This window comes from Fusarium coffeatum (assembly GCF_003316985.1).
Source record: "Fusarium coffeatum strain FIESC_28 chromosome Unknown BRIP53273_contig_21, whole genome shotgun sequence".
NCBI classification, from domain to species: Eukaryota; Fungi; Ascomycota; class Sordariomycetes; order Hypocreales; family Nectriaceae; genus Fusarium; species Fusarium coffeatum.
Window position 1 is genome coordinate 64023 of NW_022157819.1, and position 27898 is coordinate 91920.

Consider the following 27898-nt stretch of genomic DNA (forward strand, 5'->3'; position numbering starts at 1 on the left):
TCTTCAAGTTGCGGAGTCTGCCAGTTTCGCGTCTCGCGTCTTGTCCTGGGACGATCAAGACTTCCCCAGTAAGCCGCTCCCGCCTAAGGGTGACCTTCTGGTTTTGAGTCCTGGTGATCCTCTGGCTTTGAGATGCCCTGACCTGCTGATGTTGAGACACCCTGACCCTCTGTTGAGATATCCTCAACCTGCTCCGCACTCTGCCTCTCTTCATCACCCCCCCTCACCCCATCCAAATCCATAGGAGATCCCCTCGTAACATCATCCTCAAAGTCCGGCGAGTCTGCCCGGAAAGGCTCTGGAGACCGCATAATCACATCCTCCAAAGTTTCCGTTATGCCAGGGAATCCGGGAATGCCTCGTTCCTCCCCATCTTCAGCGGAAGCACCACTCACCTCAGAATTGACGTCTTCCTCATCTCCGTCTCCATCTTCGTCCTCCTCGTCACTGCTGCTGCCGAAGCCAGACATTAATGTTCCAGCGCTGATGGTGAAAGGTCCGATGCCGTTTCCGCTGTCCTGGTTGAGCTCTATTCCTCCGTTCAGGCCAGCCTCGGCAAGTGCGTTAGACCCTCCACCTCCAGATCCGCCGCCCAGGCTGGATAGACCGACACCTCCCAATCCACTGCCGCCGCCCATAGCTCGGTTACCCATAGCCACCTCTGGACGCACGCCACCTAGAATGGCATTGTCTCGCTCTCGTGTCTCGGCGAGGGATCCCTCAACGTAGCTGATCCATTCCTGGCTCATAACCCGGTCAAGAACAACCTCCGAGAGGAGCTCCGGAGGATGACGTTCAGTGAACTTGACAACCTCTTCAGCGATAAGAGTGAGGTGACCCATGTAGCCCATGCGGGTCTTGGTCTTGGCCTGAGACTCATCACTGATCTTCTGGCCGTTGATGATGGCGCTTGTGACATCGGCAGTTTCGAACAGGGAGACAGCCAATGTGGGGTTGTAGCTGCGGTCCATTGGGCCGTTGAATACTTGCTGAACGATATCGTATACTACGTTGTGCAAGAAGTTGTTCCATGGATAAGTGAAGAAGAAGTTCTGTCAAGTTAGAAATGTCTCATAGAAGAATGGCTGACTTACAAGAATGGTGGGAACAACTCGATGCTCCACAAATTGGAGCTTGAGGAAGTCTCCGACAACAGGTTCCTCAGTTTGGGCAGGGGTCTGCTCTTCTGGCTTGGCCTCCTCAGTCTTGGTCTCAGCTGAAGCCTCCTCAGTCTTGGGGGCGTCCTTGGGGTCGTCCTTCTCAGGAACCTGGGGTGGTCGGTCGGCTCCAGACTCGGGTGCAGGAGGAGCAGAGAAGAGAGGAGCGGGTGTATCCTCAGGCTTAGGGGAGAGACCGCGAGGCTGAGCTTCATCACCCTCGGGGGCATCAGACTCAGTCTTGGTCTCAGGCTCAGAAGGAGCAGGAGTCAAAACGACTGACGAATCAGAGGTGTCCTCCTTGGTGTCCTCCTTAGGAGCATCCTCTTTCGAAGCCTCGGGCTTCTTCTCCTCAGCCTTCTCGTCGCTGGGCACCTCAGGTAGAGGCTTGTCGGTGTCGGGCTTGGCTGGCTCTGCAGTCTCCGTCTTGGCTTTTGTAGGCGACAAAGGCGCAACCATCAAGTCTGGCTCGTCAAATCGTGTCTCCTCTACCTTGGCGAGCTGCTGAGGAGGGCTGAGCGGCTCATCGACAAAGTCGTCCTCATCCTTGCCGGAGATTGGAGTTGTAGAAACAACGGGAATGTCATCCTCGGCCTTGACGAACTCGTGAGAAGTATCCTCGCTCATCTCCTTGCTTGGCTCAACCTCTTCGAAACCGTCGTCGTCAGCGTTAGTGACTTCGAGACGTCGCTTCTCCTCAGGTGCAGGAGTTCGCATGGTTAGGTCGTCGGCAGAGTGATCCTCCTCCTTAACGGGACCAAGCTTGCCCTCGTTACGAAGACGCTGTCGTTCGATGTCACGCTGAGCTGTGAGCTCCTCGGAACCTGGTTCGTTCAACAAGCCCATGTTACTGCAGTGCAGCAGCTCAGCCATAAGTTCGCATGTCTTAAAGCGATCAAAGCCAAGGGGCTCGAGCTTGACACCAAAGGTCGAGTCAATCTTGTCCTTCTTGGAGGGGACGTCCATGATCAGGCTCATGAACTTGGGGACGTTCTCGGCGAAGAGTCGGAGAAGGGTTCCCAGGTAGATGGGATCGCGGCTTGAGGGCGCAGCGGTGGACTCAGTGCCCATGTCGGGATCATAGTCGGAGTTGTTCTTTCGGATGACCTCGATAATGATACCGACACCAACAGTCAACGGATTACCGCCACCAAGCATGTAACTAATCAGCTGTTCAACGCATGGCTTTGAAACAAGTTGTCGGGTAAGTTCGTTCGGGCCGATGCATTGTTGCTCGTTTTGGGAGGCGTTGGCCGAAATGGTAATGATGGCTTTGATGAAGTCACCGGCGGCGGTTTGAACAACCCAGTTGTTCTCAGGACTAAGGCAGGAAAGGAGGCTCGGGATAATGTCTTTGGAGTATAGCCACTGTTATTGTTAGCTTAGATGCATTCGGCGTGAGTGGGGTGCGCACCTCGACCACACCCTGGCCACCTTCGTTACGGTCCAGGGCAATAATCTTGAGCAAAAGGTCCATGACCATGGGACACTCGACATGCTTGAGTAAATTGGGAACAGCATCAGGAAGAGTGGTCAAGAGTTCCATCATCTCCTCGGTCTTCTTCTCGAACAGAGATTCATTGACCTTTGTGAAGTAGCTCGCCTGGAGGGGATCGAGCGGGGCAGGGCGGGACAAGAAGTTCCAAAAATCGCGAATCAATTGTCGATTATCAGCGAGAGCCTCGTAGATTGACCAAGTATCAGAGCTGAGAATTTCGCAAGCTACAAAAGCGTAGCGATTGCGCTTCTTTTCTTGTTCTTCTTCCTCATCGTTGCCCGGGTCGGTGCTGCGGGATGATGCGCGCGGTCGCGAGAAGGAGAAGCGGTTCTTGGCCTTTGTTTCTTCGGTGGTGGACTCGGCGGGAGACTCGACGGTCTCGAGTTTGGGAGCGACTACATAATCGAGTAGATTGTCGAGAACCTTGTCGCTTCTGAGGTATTCGATGAGTTTCGAGTTGTGCTGCTTAAGCTCCTGGATCAGATCGCTCTCGTCGAGGAGTTCCTCGAGGGTGAAATCGGGTTTGTCGAGGATTGTGTCGATGGTGGAGATGTTGGCGTAACCGCCAAATCTCCAAAACATGTTGACTGAAAAGCCCTTTGGCGCAGTCGCAGTCTCTGTCGCTATCGCAGGACTGGAGCGTTTTTGGGAGGCGAAAAGGTGGAAGTTGGATTGATGGAAGTGGAGGAGTCGAGATGGATCATGTAATCAATCAGTTCAATCGGTCGAGTCCAGTCAGCGCAGCGGGTCGGCGGGCGCAGTGCAGTCAGTACAGAGTACAGAGTACCTTCCTCAGCAGACCCAAATCACCTCTTTCAATCAATTCTCAGCACAGCCAAGATGATGAATGAATATGAGGTAGAATAATGAAATACCGAGGTATAATGATTCGATGATGAAATGTTAATCAATCAGACTGTGACATTCCCAGAATGTCTTGCAGTCGCTGCCTTGATTTGAGGGTCACCCAAAGTGAGCATCAACAGGGTACAAATGTTGCGTCGCAATCACCGAGTCTTGCACAGAACAAAAGATAATTCTAAAAAAAGGGAATCCCCAACCAAAGAGAAGGAAGTTCAAATTCAAACAGTGATGTCAGAAATGTTTCTCACAGTAAATAATATAATCGGAGGACAAAGTCAAGTGAAGCATGGAAAGGCCAAAGCACGGGCGTCACAGTGAGCAGAGGGTGACTCGCTAGCGAGCGGCAGCGGCAGAGAGCGCCAACGAGAAAACAGAGCCAGCACCTCAGAAAAAAAGCAATGCAAGAAAAAGCTTGAAACTGAAAATGGTACGCACGCGACATTCAGAGTTTAATTTAGTTTGAGTTGGGCGTCAATTGCTATTCGCCCCTTCGCTGAACTTTACTGTCCAGCACTTTCATGGCGGCTGCAGCGCTTCTCAGATGGTGGGTAGCATTGACTCCCGTTACTTTTTAATCTGAGACAAGATATAACTTCAATTTAATTGATGGGCGTCTTGTTATTTTTGTTGTTGTTTTTGTCTCTTGCAGCGAGTGTTCTAGGTTCAGTAGTACCCATGTGCATATCACTCACATGCATGTGCCAAGATGCTGTGGAGAAGATACTTGAAACGGGAGATAGGGGCAAAGAGGATCTGTTCATTTACAGCTGCAGGACTGAACATGATCAGTTCAATACAGAGAGCATCAAGTGTTGAAGGTCACACAGATCCATACTTGTAGGGTTACTCTCCCAAGATAAAACCAATCGAGTCAATGTCTAGATCCCCCCCGGAACCGGCAATCTCATCACGGACCGCCTCTTTTCCTCTTTCATCATCCCAACCCTGGATTGCCACGTTGTCTGTGCTCACACCAAGCCATCAATTCATCACACCGAGTGGGCACTATCACTATAGCTTCGCCAGTGACCACAGTGACGGGAATTGTTATGAGTTGTCATAAGAGGCTAGATTATATGGATGAGACAGCCAAGAGACGTTGTTTTACTCACAGTAAGAACTGGAAGAGCTAGGTGGGTGTCAGAATAGTGGTCCTCAAAGGCAAAGCCTGCAGAAATAAAGCAGCCTGAATCCTAGTATAAGGTGACCAAATTATTTCGTCTCTTCTGCTCTCGGCGGTTGATTCTTTTGACACCCTGACGGAGAGCGTTCGCTATAGCTGGTTCGGTGACTCAATGTCGACTACCCTACATCTTCAGTCGACTAGCTCTGGACTCGTGAGAACAATCGTCAAGACATGACACTGATGAATATGATGAACTCACGTACTCATGTCTAACGTATGGACAACAGTAAAACAACAATTCTAAACGAGTGTATCTAACAAAACGAGTGTCCAATTCTCTCCACCCCATCCCAAACCCATACCACTACTCTCGATCACGATCAGCGAACCAAATCGTACTCTTCTTAGGAACACCTCCATTATACGCCAACAAATTCGGACTCCCAGCCCCAGCATTCCCAACCACATTCTTAGTAGCAAGGCTCTTAATCCGATCTTGCACACTCTTAACAGTCCTCAACCCCTCCTTGGCCCTCAAATACAGCGACAAGCCCGCAACATGCGGACAAGCCATGCTCGTACCGCTCAACGTCTCCGTCGCAGTATCGCTCGTGTACCACGTGCTCTTGATGCCCACGCCAGGTGCAAAGATATCCACAAAGGGGCCAAAGTTGGAGAAACTGGCCCTGTTGTTGTTTCTGTCGATGGCGCCGACTGTTGTTGCGTTGGGGGCCGAGGCGGGGGATGTGTCTTTTGCGTCGACGTTGGAGTTGCCGGCTGCGACTACTGTGTGGATGTTTTGGCGGTAGGCCATTTCGATGGCGAGGTTGAAGGCGTCGGATTTGCCGCCGCCGAGGGACATGCTGATTACGGATTGTTGGTTGCGGCCGGGGGTGTTAGTGATGTTGTTGACTGCCCAGTTGTATCCGTCAAGGACAATAGCAGTGGTTGACTGTCAATGTCAGCAGGGCCCATGATTTAAAGAGGGTGTTACTTACGCCGGCGTCATGGAAGACCTTGATTGCGATGAGCTGCGCTCTCTTGGATACACCGTATTCCTTTCCAGCGATGGTACCGGCGCAGTGTGTTCCATGGCCGTTGGCATCGACGAATGGAACGCCAGGATAAGCGTTGTAACCGTTAGAAGCTCGTCCCTGAAAGTCTTTGTGGCTCAATCTGATACCAGTATCGATGAGATAGGCAAACATGCCATTGCCAGCAGAGGCATCATAGAGATACTCCTTAGAACCGGTAGTGCGGTGCGAGATGGACGCAAGGCCCCATTCAGCATTGGGCTGGACAGCAGCCAACAGAACCTCTCTAACCGGCTCAACAGCAAGGACCTATCTCCATTAGTACGCCCCCAAAAACAACAGGGTTCAACTTACATCTGAACTCTCGTTGATCTTCTTGATAGTGCTCTTATCAAACTCACCACAATACCCCTTAAAGGTAGAGTTCCAAACCTTATCAACACCATCCTCTCCACGACGCTCCAAGCTCGCGGTATGGATATCGCCAACCCATTCAATATGCTGCTCGATTTCCTCCTCCTTTACTTTGGGCTTCAAGGTGACGATGTAGTTATCCTCGACGACCTCGCCAATGGTGAATTGGGCGAGGGTAGTCGAGGGGAGAAGAGCCAGGAGGAGAAGTTTAACGGAGAGCATCTTGTAAAGAACGATGAAGAAGAGGAATCTGATAAGGTAGAATGTGGAGGAGAATTCGCACCTTCTTATACATCTTGCTCTTGTTATTGGCCTTTTGTTCGGTTCTTCTTCATGGGGCGTTGGGAACCTTTCGCACCTCGATCAGTAATGTCCATCACTCGTCAATTTGTGCACCACTCTGCAACTCAATGTCTTGTGTTCAACTTGCACATTAATCTCCAGCTACGAAGATCGTGTCTAGCATTCTGAAACCCAGTTTTTTCTAGATGTCGTACCAGCTTCCCTTCATTGCTTCGAGGGGATATTAACAACGACGTGGCAATTGAGACAGACACGCTTAGGGACTCGCACAGGGTTCTTGGCTGTATATCAATTCAGGAGGAACGTTTGTTCTATCTCCTCGGGGACGGTTGAAGGAGGCTCTGTACGGGATCGTGAGTGGTCAAGAGGGGATTTGGAATAAGCCCCTTTTACCACAAGTCCCTATTCCTCACCGTGGAAACATACATATTATCTCGCCTCAGGGCACCAGAAGAACTGGCTACCAACAACCTCAAGGATGGGTATTTCAGTCACTTTATGCCAGTTTGCATCAGTAGTTAGGCTATTTTACGATACCCCTTTTTCTTAGAGGACAATTCTCTGTTGCCCAGTACCTGCTTGCCAGCTGTCCTGCCTCAGATATACCATACAAGACACAAGATCTCCGACACATCATCACGGAATAATCGAAGGCAAAGATGATCAGTGTTGAGACAAAACAAGGACAATCTATCGTCCAAATGATTCATTATGTGACCAGGTCTTAGACCCCTATTCAAATCTATGCTTTTCCATCTATCACGCCCCTGCAACCGCCTTCGCCATAACCCTCATCCCCTTATCAAACTCCGCCTTGACGGAGTTAACCTCCGCAAGCTCCTTCAAGACACCCCCTCGCCACCAAGAATACCACTCCGCAACCTCGCCCAAATCAACCTCATCACGCGACAACCACTCGCCCAATATTCTGTGCCACATGGGAAACATGTGCTGCATGAGAACCTCGGCGACGACCCTCCGTCCAAGAATGTACCGCCAGTCCAGAATACCTGTAAGTACAGGCAAAGTAGGTTCTTGATCCGAGGGCTCGACCGTAAAATTTCGGCTGAGATATTTGCCCATTGACGGGAGGACGTGGGACATGACGAGCGGTCGCCATTGATCGCCCAAAACACCCTTCCAATCTTTCAAACCTGGTAACTCGCCCTTCTTGAACTCCCACACGTCGATGAGTTGTCTGAATTTTCGTCTTACGTCTGCCACGAGGCCGGTGCCCTTGGGATCGAGGTGATATGACGGTAGGTATTGTAGCCAGGGGAAGAGCCAGACGTGTGGCAACCGGTGACTTTGGCGTCTGGATTTGGGGTTCCAGTCTGAAACGGCTGTTTCTAACTTTCGAACAATATTATCGATGAATTGGGCGCGTACAAATGTTGGTAGAAGATCGTGCCAGGATTCCATAATGGTGAGCATTGGTGTTGGGTCCAGGACTTCCCATGAGCGGACTGCGGCGAGGGCTTTGGGGAGCCAGTTTTTGTACATCATACTTTCGTACGGTGTCGTTGCTTTGTGATGACGGCGGTAGATGTCGTCTGCTTCAACTGACAAAGAATCCCATTTGCCAACCGTCTTGCCATCGGATGTTGCTGGCATAAGCAACGGTAGTAGTTCCTTGAGTCCTGAAGCGAAGCGTGTAGGCTCCTGGAGAATATCCCAATCTGCCTCTCGGAGGAATGGATGAATAGCTGCGACGGCGATGTCGGCAATCTCTGATGTCGTAGCCTTGAGCTCAAGAGCTTTGTGTAGACATGCAATAAGCTGGTCCCAGTCGCCGGTCACAAGCTCACCACTGACCAATTCGGAAAAGACTTGTAACCTTTCAAAGTCTGATCGCAAATCGTCCATCTCTTGCTCCTTCTCCTTCAGCTCCAAGTCAATCCATGTCTTCCTCTCTTGTAGACTCTTCCACTCGTCGGAGAAGGCCAACAAGTCGGCCTGCGCTCTCTTGACGAGCTTCCTCGCCTCAATAACTTCTGTTGATTCCGGTGTAGCGGTTCCTGTCGTAGGTGTCATAATGCCGCTCGTCGAGGTAAGCATCTTGCTACCCGGCCCTGTCATGTCGAGAATAGGAGCAAATGCATCTGGGATGTGAAGACCGGGCGCAGTAGCCTTGAGTTCCTCTGCTGTAAGATATTTCGGCTTCTGTCGTCGTGGTGTACTCGTAGCGCTGTCAAATGCACCACCCAGAGACTTCTTCGCCTTCTTGCGCTTCTTCTTCTTTTCCTCTTCGTCCGAATCGACTATTTTCTCTCCTCGCATTTCGGCCTGTCGTTTCTCTTCCTTCCGCTCCTGTTCAGACTTCTCCTTAACAGCACCCAAACCAATACCCTGCGGTCGCAGGTTCGCTTCGATAATGACATTTCGACCTTGACCTTCTTTACCCAGACCTTGGCCCTCTTGGTAGCCCATCTTGGCCATCATTCGAGCTCCGAAGGATTTGGGATTCGTCTTGCCCTTTGCGCCGAAAGCGCTGGGCTGTGGTTTGTTCCGGGGCGTCGGAGAGCCTTCATCGCGCGGGTTCTTGAGAACGGGGTCTTTGGCTGATGAGGGAACGAAGCCCATACCGAGAGGGTTCTTTCCATCGAATCGAGTTCGGAAGGCTGGTCGGGATGGTGCTTCGGCGCTTGCGCTTCGACTTGAATCTTGGGTATTGTTCTGCGCGAAACCGCGTGCACCTGCGAAGCCGAGACCTATTCCACGAGTATTTCCTTCCTCCTCCTCTTCCTCCTCATCCTCGTCTTGGTCCATCGCAGTTCCTAACATTGGTCGATTGTCTTCGGAATCTTCATCGTCTTCCTTTTCGTCTGCGCCTGTAGAAACAAAGTTCATGCCCTTGTTTCTCAAAGTCGTTCTCTTCCATTTCTTAGCCGGACCGTCATCCTCACTATCGGAGCCAAAGATGCCTAGCGCTGCCTTCTCCTTGTTATTACGACCCGTGCGACGTCTCTTGCGAGGGTTGAAGTCACCGAAGTCGTTGTCGGCATCGAGGCCAGGCGCAAGGTGCTCATCTTCAGATTCTTCCTCCGATGAAGAATATTCAGCTGCAGCCTTTTTCGTCAAACGCGAAGGGTCAAATGATGAGCCGTTCATGGTCGCTGTGTGATTTGTCGTGGTTCGTAGACAATGATTATTTTTGGGTGCGCGAGCGCACTTGGACAAAGATTGGAGCAAGATCTCGACGCGATAGGCGGAAGCTAAACATGACGATGTTCAAGACTGACCCACAGGCAGCCAGATCTTATCTTCACGTGTTTCACGCTCTTATTGTTAGAATTCCTTATCGCACGTGCAACATCAACAACGCCGAAAAGGCCGGCAAGCGCCAGGTCCTTCTTCGCCCTTCCTCCAAGGTCATCGTCAAGTTCCTTGAGCTCATGCAGCAGAATGGATATATCTCGGAGTTCGAAGAGGTAGATGATAACCGCGGAGGCTAGATTGTCGTTCAGCTCAACGGCCGCTTGAACAAGTGTGGTGTTATCAGCCCTCGTTTCAACGTTCGCCTTTGAGAGTTGGAGAAATGGGTCGTTCGACTTCTACCTGCTCGCCAGTTTGGTCATGTTGTGCTCACCACTTCTGCTAGTATCGTGGTTCGTGAGACTGCTCGTCGCAAACACGTTTGTGGCAAGATCATCGGATTCTTTTACTAGATTCTGGTAGCAGAACTGGCAGCCCATATTGGCGTTGGCCCAAGGAGAGCATGGAACAATCACGTCGCAGTTATGTTCGACAACCTACTTAGAAATTTGTAGTTAAGAAACAGTCACTGACGAGAAGTGATTTTAACCCCGATTATCCTTTGCACGACGATGTGATATAAGTATGTCTTCGCATTTCACGTTGAAAGTCTGGTATTCTGACTAACCTGGAGCACAAGAGACGAAACAATTTCGGTTCTATGCTATCTAAGACTGGCCCTTAGGCTACCTTATTCTGACGCCCTAACCTTGAGATGACAGTCTCTATTACCCACCTGCAGTCGTAGAATTGGGTAACAAAGTCTTTTCTTCTGCCAGGCCATGACCGTTGAAGACAACTGTTACCCCTCATTATCTTTCTTTTTGTCTACATGGATGGGTCTTGTTCATACCAAGGTTACCCTTGACCAGTCAAACGGGTTGCCGAAGCCCAACAAGATGGATCCCTCCAGCTTAAGCACGACACGTCAATAGCCACATGGTTGCTGAGCAATTGAAAGCGAGGCGAATCATGGAGATATTTCTTGCATCGTCTACTTGGATGTTCTGCAATGGGTTCATGCCACTAGAGCTTTGACCCAGAGGCTGAAAGCTGAAGATTTGCAGATGCAGTAGCTGTTGGATCTGCTCCACTTGAAAGGAATGTAGGAACCCGAAACCAGTAGCTGTGGCTTGATTCCCGTTCCTGTCAATCTGCAAGGGAGTTTTATATCTGGGGAAATGACAGAAAACACTAATTATCGGTACAATATCGAGTGTAATTACACTTCATGAACAATATCTCTTTAAATAGGAATCCATGGTTGTTGATGTTGATCTTTATGCGATTTGACGTCGGTCGGTGTGGCTAGGTGCTGTCTGTGTCTGTGTCTGTTTCTGGGGCAATGGCGGTAGATTGGGCGTCAATAAAGAATTGTGACGGGACCACTTGAATGACAACACACAGGGCAGCCATAAAGAGGCACCTACTTGTGATCTGTGGCACATATTTTATACAGTCATATTTATACAAATACTCTCCCTTTCCCAATTTGACATATACATCTGTACTCTGTACTCTGTACTTTTACGAATTTTACGAATACATAACATAACCAATTTGTAGGTCCCTGGAAATCTTATTTCCCTCCCGTCCCCCGTATTCTGGCCCTGTCCCAAGGTTCATTTCCACTGCGAACCCCTGTTGAATCAGGTGACAGACGCTTGTTGACTTTCCCCTCCAAAAATCCATCAAACAACCCAAGTCAAGAACCCTTCAGCCCAAACAACAAGACAAGGATCCAATCCAGGAACAAATAAGAACGTCACTTGCCTTGCTTGTTTTGCGGGTGCATTCTTTCTTGTTTCGAGTCGTCGCCATTGTTGCGCATCCTTCCTTCCGTCTTTGAATCAGAGTAATTGGCTTTCACTGACATTGCGCCGTCTTGTACAGAAAGAACAACGCATCTGCTTTGCTTCCTCCTTTAACAAACGCGACAACTACCAATCCTCTTCCCTTTGATACCCGTCACTCTACTCTTCGTTTCTACTTGGTATGTTTTGCGAAGCTTCCCAACATCATAAGGCCGGTTACTCTTCCAGAGTATTCTGCGCGCCCATGGCATCTGGAGCCCAAATAGCCTTATGATGGACCCCAAAAAGCGCTCCGGCCTGATTCATAAGCTAATTACCCGCTTAGTACAGTTTTTTAAACCCAAGAAACGACATCATACACTCGAAAGATACCCCGTCTCGAGCTCCCCCCAATACCAATTCTCCGACGATATAGCAATCATGGCCGACGAAGAAGATTTCTCCTCCATTCCCTTGCCTGACCGCTTCACACACAAGGTCTGGAAGGTCAGAAAAGCAGCATACGAAGAAGCTACCAAGCAATTCGAAAAGTCCCCTGACGAGTCGGATCCTTGTTTCCGACCATTCCTGAGCGACGCAAGCCTATGGAATAAGGCTGTTCTCGACTCAAATGTTGCTGCTCAGCAAGAAGCCGTTACCGCCTTGTGCGCCTTTCTCAAATATGGCGGAAGAGACTGCTGCTTAAGGACGCGGGGCCAGACCATTACTCCCATGGTCGAAAAGTGTCTTTCCTCCACTCGAGCCGCCATCAAGCAAAATTCCATCGAAGCTCTACTACTCTACATCGAGCTCGATGTTGCCGGACCCGTCATTGAGGAGATGCTTCCTGGGTTGAACAACAAGGTCCCCAAGAACGTTGCTGCGACCCTAAACGCCCTCACACAAATCTTCCACAACTATGGCTGCAAGGTCGTCGACCCGAAACCTGTGCTCAAGGCACTCCCCAAAGCCTTTGGTGCTGCCGACAAGAACGTCCGTGCTGAGGCTACAAACCTGACAGTCGAACTTTACAGATGGTTGAGGGAGGCTATGAAGCCCATGTTCTGGGGCGAGCTTAAGCCTACCCAGCAAACTGATTTGGAAGCACAGTTCGAGAAGATCAAGGCCGAGGGTGCCCCCAAGCAAGAACGTCTGCTCCGATCGCAACAAGAAGCTCTGGCTGCTGCTCCTGAAGGCGGCGAGGAAGGCGAGGAGGGCGGAGAAGAGGGAGGTGAAGCTGAAGAGATGGACGCCTTCGATCTGGCCGAGCCTCAAGATGTTAGCAAGAAGATCCCACCTAACTTTAGCGATCAGCTCGCCTCTTCGAAGTGGAAGGACCGAAAAGAAGCTGTCGACGCCCTCCACGCAGCACTCAACGTCCCTCGAATCAAGGAAACCGATTTCAACGAAGTCACCCGTGGCTTGGCCAAGTGCATGAAGGACGCCAACGTTGCTGTTGTTACCCAAGCCGCTCTTTGCATTGAGCTCCTGGCAAAGGGTCTTCGCCAGGGCTTTGCGAAGTACCGCTCTACCGTTATGCAGCCCATCATGGACCGCCTCAAGGAGAAGAAGGCCGCAGTAGCAGATGCTCTTGGTGCTGCTCTCGACGCTTCTTTTGCCTCTACCAACTTGTCCGAGTGTATGGAGGATATCATCGCTTACCTGAGCAACAAGAACCCCCAAGTCAAGGAGGGTACCATGAAGTTCTTTGTTCGCTGCCTGCGAACAACACGAGATGTGCCCAGCAAGCCCGAACAAGCTACCATCGTTGAAGCCGGTAAGAAGCTTCTGTCCGAGTCAAGCGCTTCTCTTCGTGATGGTGGTGCCGAGATTCTTGGTACTCTCATGAAGATCATCGGTGAGCGTGCCATGACCGCCAACCTGGAGGGACTGGACGACATTCGCAAGAACAAGATCAAGGAGTATTTTGACGCCGCCGAAGTTAAGGCCAAGGAGAAGCCCAAGCCCAAGCCTGCTCCTGCACCCAAGGCCGCACCCGCGAAGAAGGTTATGGGTGGAAAGAAGCCCGTTGCCAAGAAGCCTGCTCCCGCTGCTGCCCCTGTGATGCCCGATGATACCCCTCTTGCTCCTCAGCCCACTCCCCGAGCGGCTCCTGGCAAGCTTACGAAGCCTGGTCTTGGTGGATTGAGGAAGAAGACAATCGGTGCCCCTCCCGGGTCTCCTCGCCGCGTTCCCGCAGCACCTGTTATGCCTGACGACGACGAACCAGCGCCTGCTCCTCCACCTCAACCTCGCATGGGACTTTCTCGTGGTCTTGCTGGGCGCTCTCTCGCCAAACCTGCCGCACCCTCACCTCCAGTCGAACCAGCCTCGCCACCACCCTCTAGTGGTCTCACCGCTGTGGAACGAGCCGAGATTGAGGAACTTCGAGCTGCCAACGACCGACTCACCCGCCAAGTTGATGAGATGCGACAAGAACGTAGCAAGTTCATGTCGGAGATTCAGGAACTCAAGAACCAGAACGCTGGTTTGATCGAAGACCACACTCGCGACGTGTTGAGCATCAAGGCCAAGGAGACTCAACTGGTTCGCGCGCGAAGTGATGCAGAGGCTACCGAGCAGACCAACGACCGCTTGAGACGCGAACTGGAAAGACTTAAGAAGGCTTTGAGCACCGCCGAAAGATTCGAAGGCTCGGGAAGCGGCATGGCAAGCCCTCGTCTTGCTTCACCTACGAACGAAGACGTCTACAGAGATCACGGACCTCCATCAGTCAGCCGCCATAGAATGAGCATTGCTAGTAGCATGTCCGAAGAGAAGGAAAATGGAGAGGCAATGGCACCTCCTCGTAACAAGTTCAGTCCCGAGATGCGATACGCTGGTAGTGCAAGCTCATCTGGTCGTGGATCCCCGGCACGCGGATTTAGAAGTTCTCGACCCTACGGCGACGAAGACCATATACCAGCTCCCTCCCAACGCCCGATGTCATCACTGCCTCAACCCACAGGAAATGGTGCTGAGAGTTGGAGGAGAGCAGCTGAGGTGACGAGTCAATTGAAGGCCCGAATTGAACAGATGAAGGTATGTTATGTCTTTCCCTCACTTGCACACATATAACTAACAAATCCGCAGGCCAAACAAGGACTCGCTCGACCTTAGAATTGTCAGGAATACATTCAGCAATGATTGTTTGGTACAGTACTTTTAATGATGATGATTTTTGGGGTTTCATCGCGGAAAAAAGCTGGATGGGGTATTACCTGGGACAGAAACAGACGTGTCCCAGTCCGGTTGCATCTTGATGGCGTTGGAACTTGTGTCACCATCTTTCGCTTCAAGGGGTCTGATAGAATTATAAATGGGCTACAGCTGTTGGGATTGTAGGAGCAATACCCGCGGCGGGTCAGAGATACCTAGTTGTTTAATGCATGAAGTTGATGATTTCTATTCACTGAAGGATCGAGTATGTGACGATGTCTAGTCGTTTGCGTGTCACTTGCATGTCACCGAGTATCTGGTGGCTTCTACTCATTTGCATTGGTCTTGTCTTGTATGGACATCAATTCATTAACTAACGTAAGCAAAGTACAAAATCCCACAACTCCGTGATCGCTAGTGCTCATGCTGATCTTGCGTAGTCTTTGCGACTACAAGTTACTCCTTGTCATCCTTCTTCTCCTTTGACTCGTCCTTGGAATCATCCTTCTTGTCTTCCTTGTCTTCGGACTTGTTGTCCTTCTTCTCCTCAGACTTGTCGTCCTTCTTCTCTTCCTTCTTCTCGAACTTTTGCTCAGAGTCCTTCTTCTCGGACTCATCCTCCTTCTTGTCAGATGATTCCTCCTTGGGCTTCTCGTCCTTACCCTCATCCTTGGATTCGGCCTTCTTGTCATCGTCCTTGGACTCAGACTCCTTGTCCTTGGACTCGGACTTCTTCTCATCTCCCTTTGACTCGGAGTCGGACTTCTTACCCTCGTCCTTCTTCTCGCTCTTCTCCTCCTTCTTGTCGCTCTTCTCCTCAGAAGCCTTAGCCTTGTCATCACCCTTCTTCTCCTTGTCGTCACTCTTCTTCTCCTTATCACCACCCTTCTTACCCTTCTTCTTCTCCTCTTCCTTCTTCTTCTTTTCCTCCTCCTTTCTCTTCTTCTCCTCCTCAGCCTCCTTCTTTCGTCGACGCTGCTTCTCCTGCTCCTCTAGCTTCTCCCAGTTGGTCTCATGGTCTGCGATTCCAGTTCGGGAGAAGTTGTTGCTCAGACCCTGAGAAGTAATGGCATCACCCTGCTTGATCTTGGCGCGACCGATCAAAGAGATGAAGATTGCCAAACCGACCATGGCTGTGAGGAGGAAGCGGTAGGAGCCGTACCAGCGGGGTGCCCAGCCCTTAGTCGCGGCGCGCGAGTCGGCGAAGTAGAGAGCGACGAAGGCCATGAATTGGGTGGTCAGGGCGTACTCGACGGGGAGCATGACAGTAGGCCAGGCGACGACTGAGGCGGCGAGACCCATGCCGTAACGGAAGCGGGTTCGTTCACGGAGGGGTTGCTTCTCAGCGTATTCGAGACCCTGGCGCATGTTAGTCCGATACATAGTCAAACTTCAAATAGTTGCGACTTACCCAGTGGATAGCTCCAAGGAAAGAGATAATGACAGCACCGTATCCGAGCTGGAGAGGCTCAAGGAGGTTGAGGAAGTGCTTGGCCGTCTCGTGATCGACCATGATGGTGTCGTAAAAGGCATTGCCTGTAGGAATCTCCTTGTTCAAGTTCCAAGCGAGAAAAACTGTGGAAAGCGAAGTTCCGAGGTAAGGAAGGGTACCAGCGAGACCGAGAATGCGCGACTCGCGGGGTACGTTTGTGAATGTGAAAGTGTCTTTCACGATGCCCTAAACAATATTAGCCACCATTCCCTCCATCCTTGCAATTGGTAAATACTTACAATATCATGCTTGAGCTCACTGTTCATATCCTCATCAGCGCTCTTAGAACCCTGAGCTGCAGTCGAGGTGTTGGCCGTTGAGCTTGAAGTCGAAACATGGCTAGGATCAGCTTGGAGAAGTTGCTCTCCGCGTTTGCGCTCAGCTTCATAGTCAATTGGCTGCTTGGGAGGAGGAGGATTCTCAGAGTCGGATTTGCTGGAGTAGACGGCGCGTTGTTGGCGCAGGAGAGGCGCAATTGATGCGCGGGGGAGGGGAGCTCTTGGGGAAGCTCTGGCTGCGAGTTGCCAGAGGGGACGAGAGGTGGTACGGAACATGATGGGCAAGCTACAAAAGGAACAGGCTGATGCTTTAGTTAATGATTATCGAAGAGGAAAGATTAGAGAGGAAATAAGTTCAGGAATGGAAGCTAAGAAAGTGAAATATTATAACATCGAGTTCTATGGAGCAATGGAAACTTCTGCGACAGCTTCCAAGATCTGGATCAAGATCATGGGGAGATACGTAATGGCTGAATAATTTGTACCTGGATAGGAACACAGGTGCGGATAGCCATGAAACTCTGTCGCACGTCAAACAATAACGTTATTGGGTACTGGCACTATCCCCGTTTGGCCCGGAAATTGTGTGTTTACTCTGTCACGTCTAGACTACATCATCGCGATCCAATTCTGAAGTTATGTCGTGACGTCATGAAACTACTCTCTCTTTCTGGTGTTGGTTTCTGGCTGAACACCACCAACATGACTGACTGATATTTTACTTAACCTTGGAGAATATCGTTCCTAAAACGGCATTTGAGCAACGTCAAGAATGCAAAGCTTGATGCCAGTGAAATACGGATATTCATGATATGGATGTTACTTTAGTACCTGACGATGCCAATGCTGCGGGAATGGCTGCCGTTCACATGCTCCACTTGAAAACTGCCCTGTGCTTTGATGTGCTCCAGGTCTTTCAGCTCCGGCTGGGCATGGACTCCAGGGAGGACTCCAACCCAAGACTTCCACAGTATTGAATTTGAGAAAATACAGTCACTGTGCTTTAGCAGATTTTAGTAGATTAATATTCTAATACCTTATTTTGTTAATGCCCGATCTTGTACCTGACTGATAAAACTCCTGCTTCAGTTGGAACGTAGAGCTGAAAGCCACTGGCACTTTCCCAACTCAATTCGGTACCTGATCCTCAACCGGCTCCATCCGCAAATAGCAAGTACCTCCCAAACACCGTCGTCATACACGCCACACCATTCCCCAGGCAGCTTCCCACTTTTTGAATTGCTCCGGCGAGGTGCGTCACTCACTCAGAGGACGACACGACCTGATGGAATCCACCCTTCCACCATCACCGCAAACTCGCCCATTTCTTTTATTCAAGAGGCACAATCGATAATACCCTCATCCACTTTTTTCCACCTTCTCTTCTCTGTTATCAGGGATACCCTACCTTTTGTATCTACGACGGATACAGATACAGCTTCGTCTGTAACCCCGCTCTGAAATCGTCAAGACGTGAGCATACGATTCACCGATCGAGCCTCGCATGGCACAATAATCCCCCGCCGACAAATGACATCCCGATAAACCAAATCAACAAGAACTACTCTCTAATTCCCCGGCCCGGGTTACGGCCACAATACCGCCAGAATGCTCGAAGGCCTCGTCGCTGGCCTGCTCAACCGCTTCCTGGGCATGTACGTTAAGAACTTTGACCCTGCCCAGCTCAAAGTCGGTATCTGGTCGGGCGATGTCAAGCTACGCAACCTCGAGCTGCGCCGCGAGGCCCTCGACCAGCTCAAGCTTCCCATCAATGTCATGGAAGGTCATCTGGGAGAGCTGACTCTTGTCATTCCCTGGTCCAACCTGCGTGGCGCTCCTGTCAAGGTCTTTATTCAAGATGTCTTTCTGCTCGCCAGTCCAAAGGAAGAAGCCGAATATGATCAAGATGAGGAGGACCGTAGGAAACAGCGCGTCAAGATGGAGAAGCTGGATAGCGCTGAGTTGATCAAGGAGAGGAATCAGGAAGGTCTCAGCCAGGAGGAGCAAAAGAAGAGTCAGAGCTTTACACAAAGTTTGACGACCAAGATCGTCGATAACCTCCAGGTCACGGTCAAGAACATACACATCCGATACGAGGACTCTATCTCAGCACCGGGGCACCCCTTCGCTCTTGGTGTTACCCTCGAGGAGTTCAGCGCTGTCAGTACCGATGGCCAGTGGAAGCCCACCTTTGTCCAAGACTCAAGTACCGTCACTCACAAGCTGGCGACCCTCGGTGCACTAGCTGTGTACTGGAATACCGACTCAGATCTTCTGGGAACTGGTCGAGAAGCGTCAGCCAACTCCAAGCAGGTTATGTCACACGATGAAATGGTAGCCAAGTTCAGAGAAATGATTGGCAAGGATGCGCAAAAGAATTCCAATCATCAGTTCATCCTGAAGCCTGTCAACGGTCAAGCCAAGATTGAACTCGACAAGTCGGGTGACATCATGGTGCCCAAGTTCAAAGCTAACCTATTGTTCGAAGAGATTGGTGTTGTTCTCGACGACGATCAATACCGAGATGCTCTAATGATGGTCGACCTCTTCCACTACTTTATTCGACACCAGGAGTACAAGAAATTGCAACCGAAGGGCGTCCGGCCCAAGGAAGATCCCCGTGCTTGGCTGGAGTTTGCGGGTAATGCTGTGCTTTCTAAGATTCACGAGCGCAACCGCAAATGGTCATGGGATTACTTCCGTGAGCGACGCGACGACCGAAAACGATATATCGAGTTGTTCAAGAAGAGAAAACAAGATCACCAAATGACGGCTGAAGAAACCGATGAAATCAATAGTCTCGAATGGAAGCTAACATACGAAGACTTGCGATTCTGGCGATCTCTTGCTCGCAACCAGCTCAAGAAGGAGAATGCCGAAGCTCTAAAGAATAAACCACAAGAACCTCAACAGCAGCAAGGTTGGATATCGTGGGTGTGGGGTTCTAAGCCTCAAGAAAAGATTGAGCATAATGAAGAGAACACACAGATGACTGAAGAGCAACGGCAAGAGCTGTACGAGGCTATCGACTGGGACGAAAAGAACGCTATCGCCGATGAAGTTGATGTCCCTCGTGAAGCAATAAAAATGTGCATCGAAACATCTCTCAGCACCGGTAGCTTTACATTGAAGAAGAGTCCTCATGATAACGCAGCGGATCTTCTCAGCTTGCACTTTGACGTGTTCAAGGCCAAGGCGTTGCAGCGTAAGGACTCGATGCTTGCCAATGTCAGTCTTGGTGGACTCCGTGTCAATGATGGCACCACCCCCGACTCTGTCTACCCCGAGATTGTCCGAGTCAAGGATTCGCCCACCGACAAGCAGCGCAAGCGACTTTCTTTGGCCGAACTTGAGCAGCCTGAGGAAGACCCCTTCTTCCAGTTCGAATTTGAGCAGAACCCAATCGAGCGGGAGGGTGACATCGCTGTTGTCGGAAAGATGAAGCCTCTTGAGGTTATCTGGAACCCCAACTTTGTCGTTGGCATCGCTGACTTTTTCCGACCTCCCGAGAGACACATGGAGTCCATTACTGCCCTCATGGAGAGTGCTGGCGCTACTGTCGAGAGCATTCGTGAACAGACTCGAGCAGGTCTTGAGTTTGCCCTGGAGGAGCACAAGACCATCAACGCCGAGTTGGATCTTCAAGCACCTCTCATTATTGTGCCTGTCAGCATTACTACCGAGAATTCGACATGCCTGATTGTTGATGCAGGTCACATCCACGTCAACAGTGAACTTGTCGACCAAGGTACAATGAAGGAGATCCAAAATAAACAAAAGCAGCAATACAGCGATGAAGATCTCAAGAAACTTGAGTCTGTCATGTACGACAAGTTTATCGTTAAGCTCACGTCGACTCAAGTCCTCATCGGACCCTCTGTTGACGAGACCAAGGCCCAGTTGGTCGAGAAGAGCGACGAGGCTCATCTCCATGTGGTTGAACAGATCAATGTCGACTTTGTCGTCGAAACCTCGATTCTACCAAAGGCGCCCAACTTGACAAAGTTCAAGGTCTCTGGTCATCTGCCCATGCTTCACGCCACAGTGTCCGACACCAAGTATAAGAACCTGATGAAGGTCATTGATGTGGCCATCCCCAAGTTTGGCAATACATCAGCGGAGAGGATTGAACAACACAAGGAAGCATCTCGTCCTCGTCTCAAGAGCAACTCATCCAATAGATCTAGGAGAAAGTCACAGCGCGAGCGAAGACAGTCCACACCTTTCCCTTTCATGCAGTCTGAAACTGCAGTCGTGCTCGATGATATGGATGAAGATGATGATGACTTCGAAGACGCGGAAGATGGAGGTGACTCAGAACAACTCAAGGTCCAGCAGCGCATTTTCGAGTTCAAGTTCAAGGTTGATACCTTGAAAGGTTCGCTATACCGAAGTGATCCTGATGGACAAAAGCCCGACTCGTTACTGGTTGAGCTTGTTGCTGAGCGATTCGACTTGGAGTTCTACACCAGACCCTTCGACATGGTCGCGGATGTTTCGCTTGGTTCAGTCACTGTTGACGACTTTGTGGACAACCCTTCTGCCGAGTTCAAGTCTATCATCTCATCTGGTGACAGTGAGGATCTCAAGGAAGGCCGTAGCCTCGTCCACGTCAAATACGTCAAGGTCAACCCAGCGTCTCCCGAATTTATGCCTGTTTATGAAGGTGTCGAAACCAACATCAATGCCGTTGTCTCTACAATTAACCTGATTGTCACTCGAAAGACATTACTTACTCTGCTCGACTTTATCCTCATTACATTCACAAACAACAATAACAATAACCAGTCAAATAACAACAAGGCGATCACGGAGAGCGATGACGATGACTCGGAAAGCATTGATACCGCTGTTGCAGTCGCCAACGAGCCCCAGTCAACCTCCAGCAACGGATCTATCCGAGTCAAGGTTGATCTGAAGAGTATCAGACTGATCCTCAACAACGATGGCATTCGCCTTGCCACACTGTCATTCAATAAGGCTGACGCTGGTATCTTCCTGCGAGGCAATACGATGCGAATCTCAGCTAGACTTGGCGATCTATCTCTTGTTGACGACGTCAACCTTGGTGTCTCGGAGGATTCCCACCTTCGAAAGCTTGTCACCATTCAAGGAGATGACCTTGCGGACTTCCGCTACGAGACCTTTGACTCCAGCAACCCCAAGGCATACCCAGGATACGACAGCTCAGTCTTCCTCCGTGCTGGTTCAGTCAAGGTGAACTTTGTCGAGGAGCCATTCCGCAAGATTGTTGACTTCTTGGTCAAGTTCGGCAAGATGCAGGCTCTGTACAATGCTGCGCGCCAGGCTGCCATGAACCAAGCCAACCAGTTGCAGCAGAGTCCCAGTCGCTTCAAGTTCGATGTGGTGGTCAACACTCCAATTGTCGTCTTCCCTCGTGTGCAGCAGCCAGGACAGGTTGAGCGAGATGTCATCACCGCCTACCTTGGTGAGATCTATGCTCAGAACAAGTTCACCCCTCTTGACGACAGCGAGAACTCCGATATTGCCATGAAGCTTTCAGCTGGTATTCGCAACATCAAACTCACCTCGGACTTCCACTACCAAGGAGGACGTTCGGAAGAGTTGGAGATGATCGATCATGTCGACCTTGGCTTCAATATAACATACGCTGAGCACAAGAATGGCGTCAAGAGACCTGAGACTGAGATTGAAGGAACAATGTCCGACTTCAACTTGCGACTTACACAATACCAAGTCAAGTTCCTCTTGGAGATCTCCAAGTCGGTACCTGCAGCATTTGCTGGTGAAGGTGGCGACAACGAGGAGGAAGCTGCCAAGGCTGTCGACGAAGGCACCCTGCAGCGCGCTAAAACCTTCAACTCCGACGACAAATCCGCCGACGAGAAGACATTGGTTGACCTCGGCCCTGAACTTGGTTCCGTCGGTCAAGAGTGGACTAAGCTTGATCTTGTCTTCAGCGTCAACACTATTGGTCTTGAGCTGATCAACGCACAAGAAAATGAGCCTGTTGAAGATATCGCAAAGTCCAGTCTATCCAGGTTCTCGCTTGACGACACCAAGATCAAGACAAGAATGCTTTCGGATAATTCACTGGAGGCAGAGCTGCTCATTCGATCATTTACAATCTACGATAGCCGACCACGCGACACCAACAAGTTCCGCCGTATCATGTCATCGATGAACAAGGATGTGCAACAGCTTATGGCCAGTGTCACAATATCGGGTGGCAAGGAGAAGAGCTTGATTGCCATGGCCACCATCGACAGTCCCCGTGTCATCTTTGCACTCGATTACCTCTTCTCCCTTCAGAGGTTTGCGGTCGAAGCTCTCACTGTCGACGAGAGCAGCCCTATGGACGACGAAAGCATCATGGCCGACACCACACCCGACGAATCCGATACCGACTCTATGCAAGTGACTGTCACTGGTCGTGCTTCCCGCCCACGATCGGAGATCTCCCGCCGACAAAGCGAGGATGTATCAAAGCAGGGAGAAAAGAAGGAGGAGTCATCCATGAGCATTGCGTTCCGAGTTAACCTCGTCGATGCGCAGGTCATTCTCATTGCTAACCCGTTGACATCCAGTTCCGAGGCAGTTGTACTGTCAATCAGACAAATGCTTCTCTCCAAACAGCATGCCTTGACCTTCCAGATTTCGGAAGTTGGCATGTTCTTGTGCCGAATGGACAAGTTTGAGACCTCCCGCCTACGCATCATCGATGACTTTTCGGTTCAATTGAGTATGGATGGTTCCAAGCCTAATACTACCGACATCCATGTCGACATTGAGCCTCTTGTCTTGCGACTGTCGCTACGCGATATTCTTCTCGTCCTCCAAATCGTCAGCAAAGCCAGCGAGTTGTCTGGCAATGAGCCAAAACAGCAGCAGGTCAAGGAAACACCCGCCGAGCAGAAGGCGCGCGAACTCCGAAACGATGGAATGAAGCAACGATCTGCCAGCGGTCGGGGTCAGTCCACCATTGCAGGAAGAAGCAAAGTGACTGCGACTAGTCATGCCGTCACTCATGGTGCTGACACTAGAGGCGGCAAATCACCTGAGCAAGTTGCCCAACAGAACTTTGAGACTCTGTCTGCAACTGTCGAGGGTATTCGTGTCGTACTCATTGGCGATGTCCACGAACTTCCGATCTTGGATATTGGCATCAAGAACTTTACGGCGAGCGCCGAGAACTGGTCTTCCAACCTGAAGGCCGAGACTGCGATCGACCTCTACTCCAACGTCTACAACTTTGCCAAATCCAGCTGGGAACCTCTCCTTGAACCATGGCAAGTCGGCTTTGGTGTCGCCAAGGACCCTGTCACTGGATTGATGTCGATTGATGTTGCTTCCAAGAAGGTCTTTGACGTGACCGTCACTACAGCCTCGATTGCGCTGGCTTCCAAGTCATTCCAATTCTTGACGTCCGACGAAGACGTGTTGGACAAGCCTCGTGGTGTTGAAGCACCATACCGCATCAGGAACTACACTGGCTTTGATGTTCTTGTCCATTCTAAGAGCCCGACAAGCGAGGAGCCTATCAACCTTCGCCTGGAGGATGGTCAGGAAGCGCCCTGGAGTTTCGAGCATTGGGAGAAGATGCGAGAGAACTTGCTCACCGAGTCAAACCAGAACTACGTCTCGATTCAATTGGAAGGCAGTGGATTTGACCCTGTCAAGAATGTCAGACTCAACCGTGAGGGCGAGTACTTGTATGGTCTCCGACCCAAGACTGATGATGTTCTCCACCGTCTCTGCGTTGATGTCGAGCTGGGAACCGACAACATCAAGTACGTGACCTTCAGGTCTCCTCTACATGTGGAGAATGCCACCGAGATTCCTGTTGAACTGGGTATCTACGATGCACAGGATGGCCATCTACTCAAGATCGAGAAGATTAACCCTGGTGACTCTCGACCTGCACCAGTTGGCGCTGTCTTTGAGAAGCGTCTCCTTGTTCGACCTGACAGCGGCTTCGGCTACCAGTGGAGCAACGATCAACTGTACTGGAGAGACCTTCTCAAGAGACCTACCAAGCAGGTGGTCTGCAAGGGAGAGAATGGAGACCCTTTCTACTTCCAAGTCCATTCCCGTTTTGACAAGGGCAACCCATTGACAAAGTAAGTTCATCGTACCCCATAACTTCGCACATACTAACCATCTAGACAATACCCATACATGAAGATCAAGCTTTCGGCACCCGTCACCCTCGAGAATCTGTTGCCCTACGACTTCAAGTATCGCATATATGATAAAGCGACCAAGAAAGACTGGACCAACTTCTTGCGCAAGGGCGGTGTCAGTCCAGTCCACGTCGTGGAACTCTCGCACTTGCTACTTCTTAGTATCGATATGCAAGATACAGTGTTCAAGGCGAGCGACTTTTCCATCATCAACCCTGGAAACAACGAGGACTTCAAGAAGGAGGGCAGAATTGTCGTCAAGGATGACCAGGGATTGCCTTTGCACCTCTCGCTGCACTACTTCAAGATCCCCAATAGTGGCGGTGCATTCAAGGTCACTGTGTACAGTCCTTATGTCGTCTTGAACAAGACCGGCGTGGATGTTAGGGTCCGCGCAAAGAGTTTCCTCCAGCAAGCCAAACCGGCTGCAGGTCAATTCCCTTTGATGGACACGTCGAACCAAGACCGACCCAAGGCGCTACCCTTTATGTTCTCTTATGGCAATGACGATCATCGCAACCGAGCTCTTCTCAAGATCGCCGACTCCGAATGGAGCAAGCCGCAAAGTTTCGAGGCGATTGGAAGTACCACTGAGGTCGTGTTGAACTCGGCGACCAAGGACAAGGAGATCCATGTGGGTGTCACTATTGAGTCAGGTCAGGGCAAGTACAAGCTCACCAAGGTTGTGACGCTTGCGCCTCGCTTCGTTCTGCACAACAAGATGGATAGCGAGATTCTCGTTCGGGAGTCTAGCTCTTCTGGTTACCTGACCCTGGGTGACGGCGCTCTCCAACCCTTACATTTCATGCAGAAGTCCAAGGTCAAGCAGTTGTGCCTTTGCTACCCCGGCGTGAACAACTCTTGGACTGCTCCATTCAACATTGCGGATATAGGTACTCACTATGTCAAGATCGCCAAGGCCGGACAGCGACAGAATCTTGTCAAGGTAGAGGTTCTTATGGAGAACTCTACAGTCTTCCTGAACCTCAGTATGGAGACAAAGACTTGGCCATACTCTGTGCGCAACGAGAGTGACATTGAGTTCATGTTCTGGCAGGCCAATCCCAACATTGACGAGGAAGGAGTCGAGGATCGCAGCGGTTGGAGACAAGTCAGATATCGTCTGCCGCCACGAAGTGTCATGCCTTACGCATGGGACTTCCCTGCCGCCAAGTTCCGCGAGATCATCATTTCTGCTAATGGCAAGGAACGACATGTCAAGCTGGCTGAGATCGGTAACCAGATTCCGATGAAGTTTACCACGTCCACCGGAAACCAGAAGATTGTCGACATAAATGTCGCTGCCGACGGACCGAAGCAGACTCTTATTCTCAGCAACTTCCGCGCCAGCAAGAGTATGTACAAACCCAAGGCTTTGTCGCGAACCAACACTGGCCCTGAGGCTTTCGAAGTCAAGGATCAAGATACCGGTGCGACATTCCGAGCTCAACTCAAGTTGGCGGGCATCGGTGTTTCCCTCGTCAATGCTCAAATGAAGGAGCTTGCCTACCTGACTTTCCGAGACGTCCAACTGCGATACAGTGATTCACCACTGATCCAGACAATTTCCATGGCGATCAAATGGATTCAGATCGATAACCAGCTGTACGGTGGTATCTTCCCAATGATTCTCTACCCGACTGTCGTGCCAAAGAAGGCGCAAGAGGTGGAGGCTCACCCATCGCTCCACGCTATGGTCAGTCGTGTCAAGGATGATTCGTATGGTGTGCTGTACGTCAAGTACGCCACGATTCTACTGCAGGAAATGTCAGTTGAATTGGATGAGGACTTTGTCTTTGCTCTTCTCGACTTTACAAATGTTCCAGGCGCCAGTTGGACGGAGGTTGACGAGGGCGGCAAGCTGTGCGACGAGGATCTTGACATTCCAGAGCCGTCGGGCACACCAGCTGGAACAGACATCTACTTTGAGGTTCTCAACATCCAGCCCATGCAGCTCAACCTCAGCTTTATGAGAACAGAGCGTGTCAATGCGGAGGACAAGACATCATCTCGCAACCCAATTATGTTCTTCCTCAACGTCATGACCATGGCAGTCGGAAACGTCAACGAAGCACCGCTCAAGTTCAACGCGCTCATCTTGGATAATGTTCGGGTCACCACAGCTGTGCTCATCCAGAACTTCTCAAGCCACTATAGTCAAGAGGTCATGTACCAGATCCACAAGATTCTTGGATCCGCCGACTTCCTCGGCAACCCTGTGGGTCTGTTCAATAGCATTTCGTCTGGTGTGACGGATGTGTTCTACGAGCCGTATCAGGGTCTGATCTTGTCGGACAAGCCTGAGGAGTTTGGCTTGGGTATTGCCAAGGGTGCTGCATCATTTGCGAAGAAGACAGTGTTTGGCTTCAGCGACAGTTTCTCCAAATTTACAGGCAGTCTTTCCAAGGGACTTGCCGCGGCGTCGCTGGACAAACAATTCCAGGATCGTCGCCGTATCACAAGGGCTCGCAACAAGCCGAAGCACGCCTTGTACGGTGTCACTGCTGGTGCCAACAGCTTCATCACCAGTGTCGCATCGGGTGTAGGTGGCCTTGCACGCAAACCTTTGGAAGGTGCCGAAACAGAGGGAGCTCTCGGATTCTTCAAGGGTGTCGGTAAAGGCTTTATTGGACTGGCTACCAAGCCTGCTGTGGGAGTACTTGACATGGCCAGCAATGTCAGTGAGGGTATTCGCAACACAACGACCGTGTTTGACCAAGACGGTTTGGATCGCACACGTTATCCACGATACATCCCACAAGATGGCATCGTGCGCCCGTACAACCCCCGGGAAGCTCTCGGGCAATACTGGCTGAAGCAGGTGGACAACGGAAGATACTTTGACGAACAGTACATTGGACACCTGGAGCTTCCAAAGGAAGACATGGTGGTCATGATCACTTATGCTCGCATTTTACTTATTAGGTCCCGACGTCTTACCAGCGAATGGGATGTGCCGTTGAAGGACGTCCAGACTATTGCTAAGGAGAGAACTGGTGTTAGTTTGTCGCTGAGAGGAGGTGCTAATGGTCCCTTCATTCCTATTGGGGAGGGCAGTGAGAGGGGATTTCTTTATAAGATGATTGGTGTGGCGGTTGAGGAGTTTAACAGAAGGTTTAGGAGTGGAGAGTAAAAGGCATGGCGAGTGAGGGTATACGCCGAGTAAGAGATTATACAATGCAGTTGTAATTAGCAGCACGAATGGTGTTTGGCGTTATTAATAAGAACACGAAGTATATTACAATTCATCTGTCGCAAATGTGTTGTTCTGCTGGGGGAATGGAGGGCTACTTTGAAGGCATACGAGCAAGTCACTGTGCTGGCGATAGTCGGAGTTCAGTTGCTGTGGGCGACTGCTTG

At 50.6% G+C, this 27898-nt stretch overlaps 7 protein-coding genes across 7 annotated transcripts; 3 read left to right on the forward strand and 4 right to left on the reverse strand.

The window, feature by feature from the left end:
• Nucleotides 1–83: 83 nt before the first annotated feature.
• Nucleotides 84–3237, reverse strand: FIESC28_00731 (uncharacterized protein; the record flags this gene model as incomplete). Its single annotated transcript, XM_031154882.1, has 3 exons — nt 84–1052; nt 1095–2525; nt 2572–3237. 3 exons carry the CDS (start codon nt 3235–3237, stop codon nt 84–86), a joined length of 3066 nt encoding a protein of 1021 aa, XP_031021028.1.
• A 1772-nt stretch (nt 3238–5009) lies between these two features.
• Nucleotides 5010–6315, reverse strand: FIESC28_00732 (uncharacterized protein; the record flags this gene model as incomplete). The annotated part of the gene is made up of 3 exons (XM_031154883.1): nt 5010–5597; nt 5644–5988; nt 6034–6315. The coding sequence occupies 3 exons, from the start codon at nt 6313–6315 to the stop codon at nt 5010–5012; spliced, it is 1215 nt and encodes a 404-aa protein (XP_031021029.1).
• An 840-nt stretch (nt 6316–7155) lies between these two features.
• On the reverse strand, nt 7156–9507 carry FIESC28_00733 (uncharacterized protein; the record flags this gene model as incomplete). Its single annotated transcript, XM_031154884.1, has 1 exon — nt 7156–9507. One exon carries the CDS (start codon nt 9505–9507, stop codon nt 7156–7158), a length of 2352 nt encoding a protein of 783 aa, XP_031021030.1.
• Nucleotides 9508–9623: 116 nt separating this feature from the next.
• On the forward strand, nt 9624–9851 carry FIESC28_00734 (uncharacterized protein; the record flags this gene model as incomplete). Its single annotated transcript, XM_031154885.1, has 1 exon — nt 9624–9851. One exon carries the CDS (start codon nt 9624–9626, stop codon nt 9849–9851), a length of 228 nt encoding a protein of 75 aa, XP_031021031.1.
• A 2034-nt stretch (nt 9852–11885) lies between these two features.
• On the forward strand, nt 11886–14564 carry FIESC28_00735 (uncharacterized protein; the record flags this gene model as incomplete). The annotated part of the gene is made up of 2 exons (XM_031154886.1): nt 11886–14486; nt 14538–14564. The coding sequence occupies 2 exons, from the start codon at nt 11886–11888 to the stop codon at nt 14562–14564; spliced, it is 2628 nt and encodes an 875-aa protein (XP_031021032.1).
• Nucleotides 14565–15059: 495 nt separating this feature from the next.
• FIESC28_00736 (uncharacterized protein) lies at nt 15060–16649 on the reverse strand (the record flags this gene model as incomplete). Its single annotated transcript, XM_031154887.1, has 3 exons — nt 15060–15962; nt 16015–16281; nt 16335–16649. The coding sequence occupies 3 exons, from the start codon at nt 16647–16649 to the stop codon at nt 15060–15062; spliced, it is 1485 nt and encodes a 494-aa protein (XP_031021033.1).
• Nucleotides 16650–17981: 1332 nt separating this feature from the next.
• Nucleotides 17982–27671, forward strand: FIESC28_00737 (uncharacterized protein; the record flags this gene model as incomplete). The annotated part of the gene is made up of 2 exons (XM_031154888.1): nt 17982–24475; nt 24521–27671. The coding sequence occupies 2 exons, from the start codon at nt 17982–17984 to the stop codon at nt 27669–27671; spliced, it is 9645 nt and encodes a 3214-aa protein (XP_031021034.1).
• Between the last annotated feature and the right edge of the window lie 227 nt (nt 27672–27898).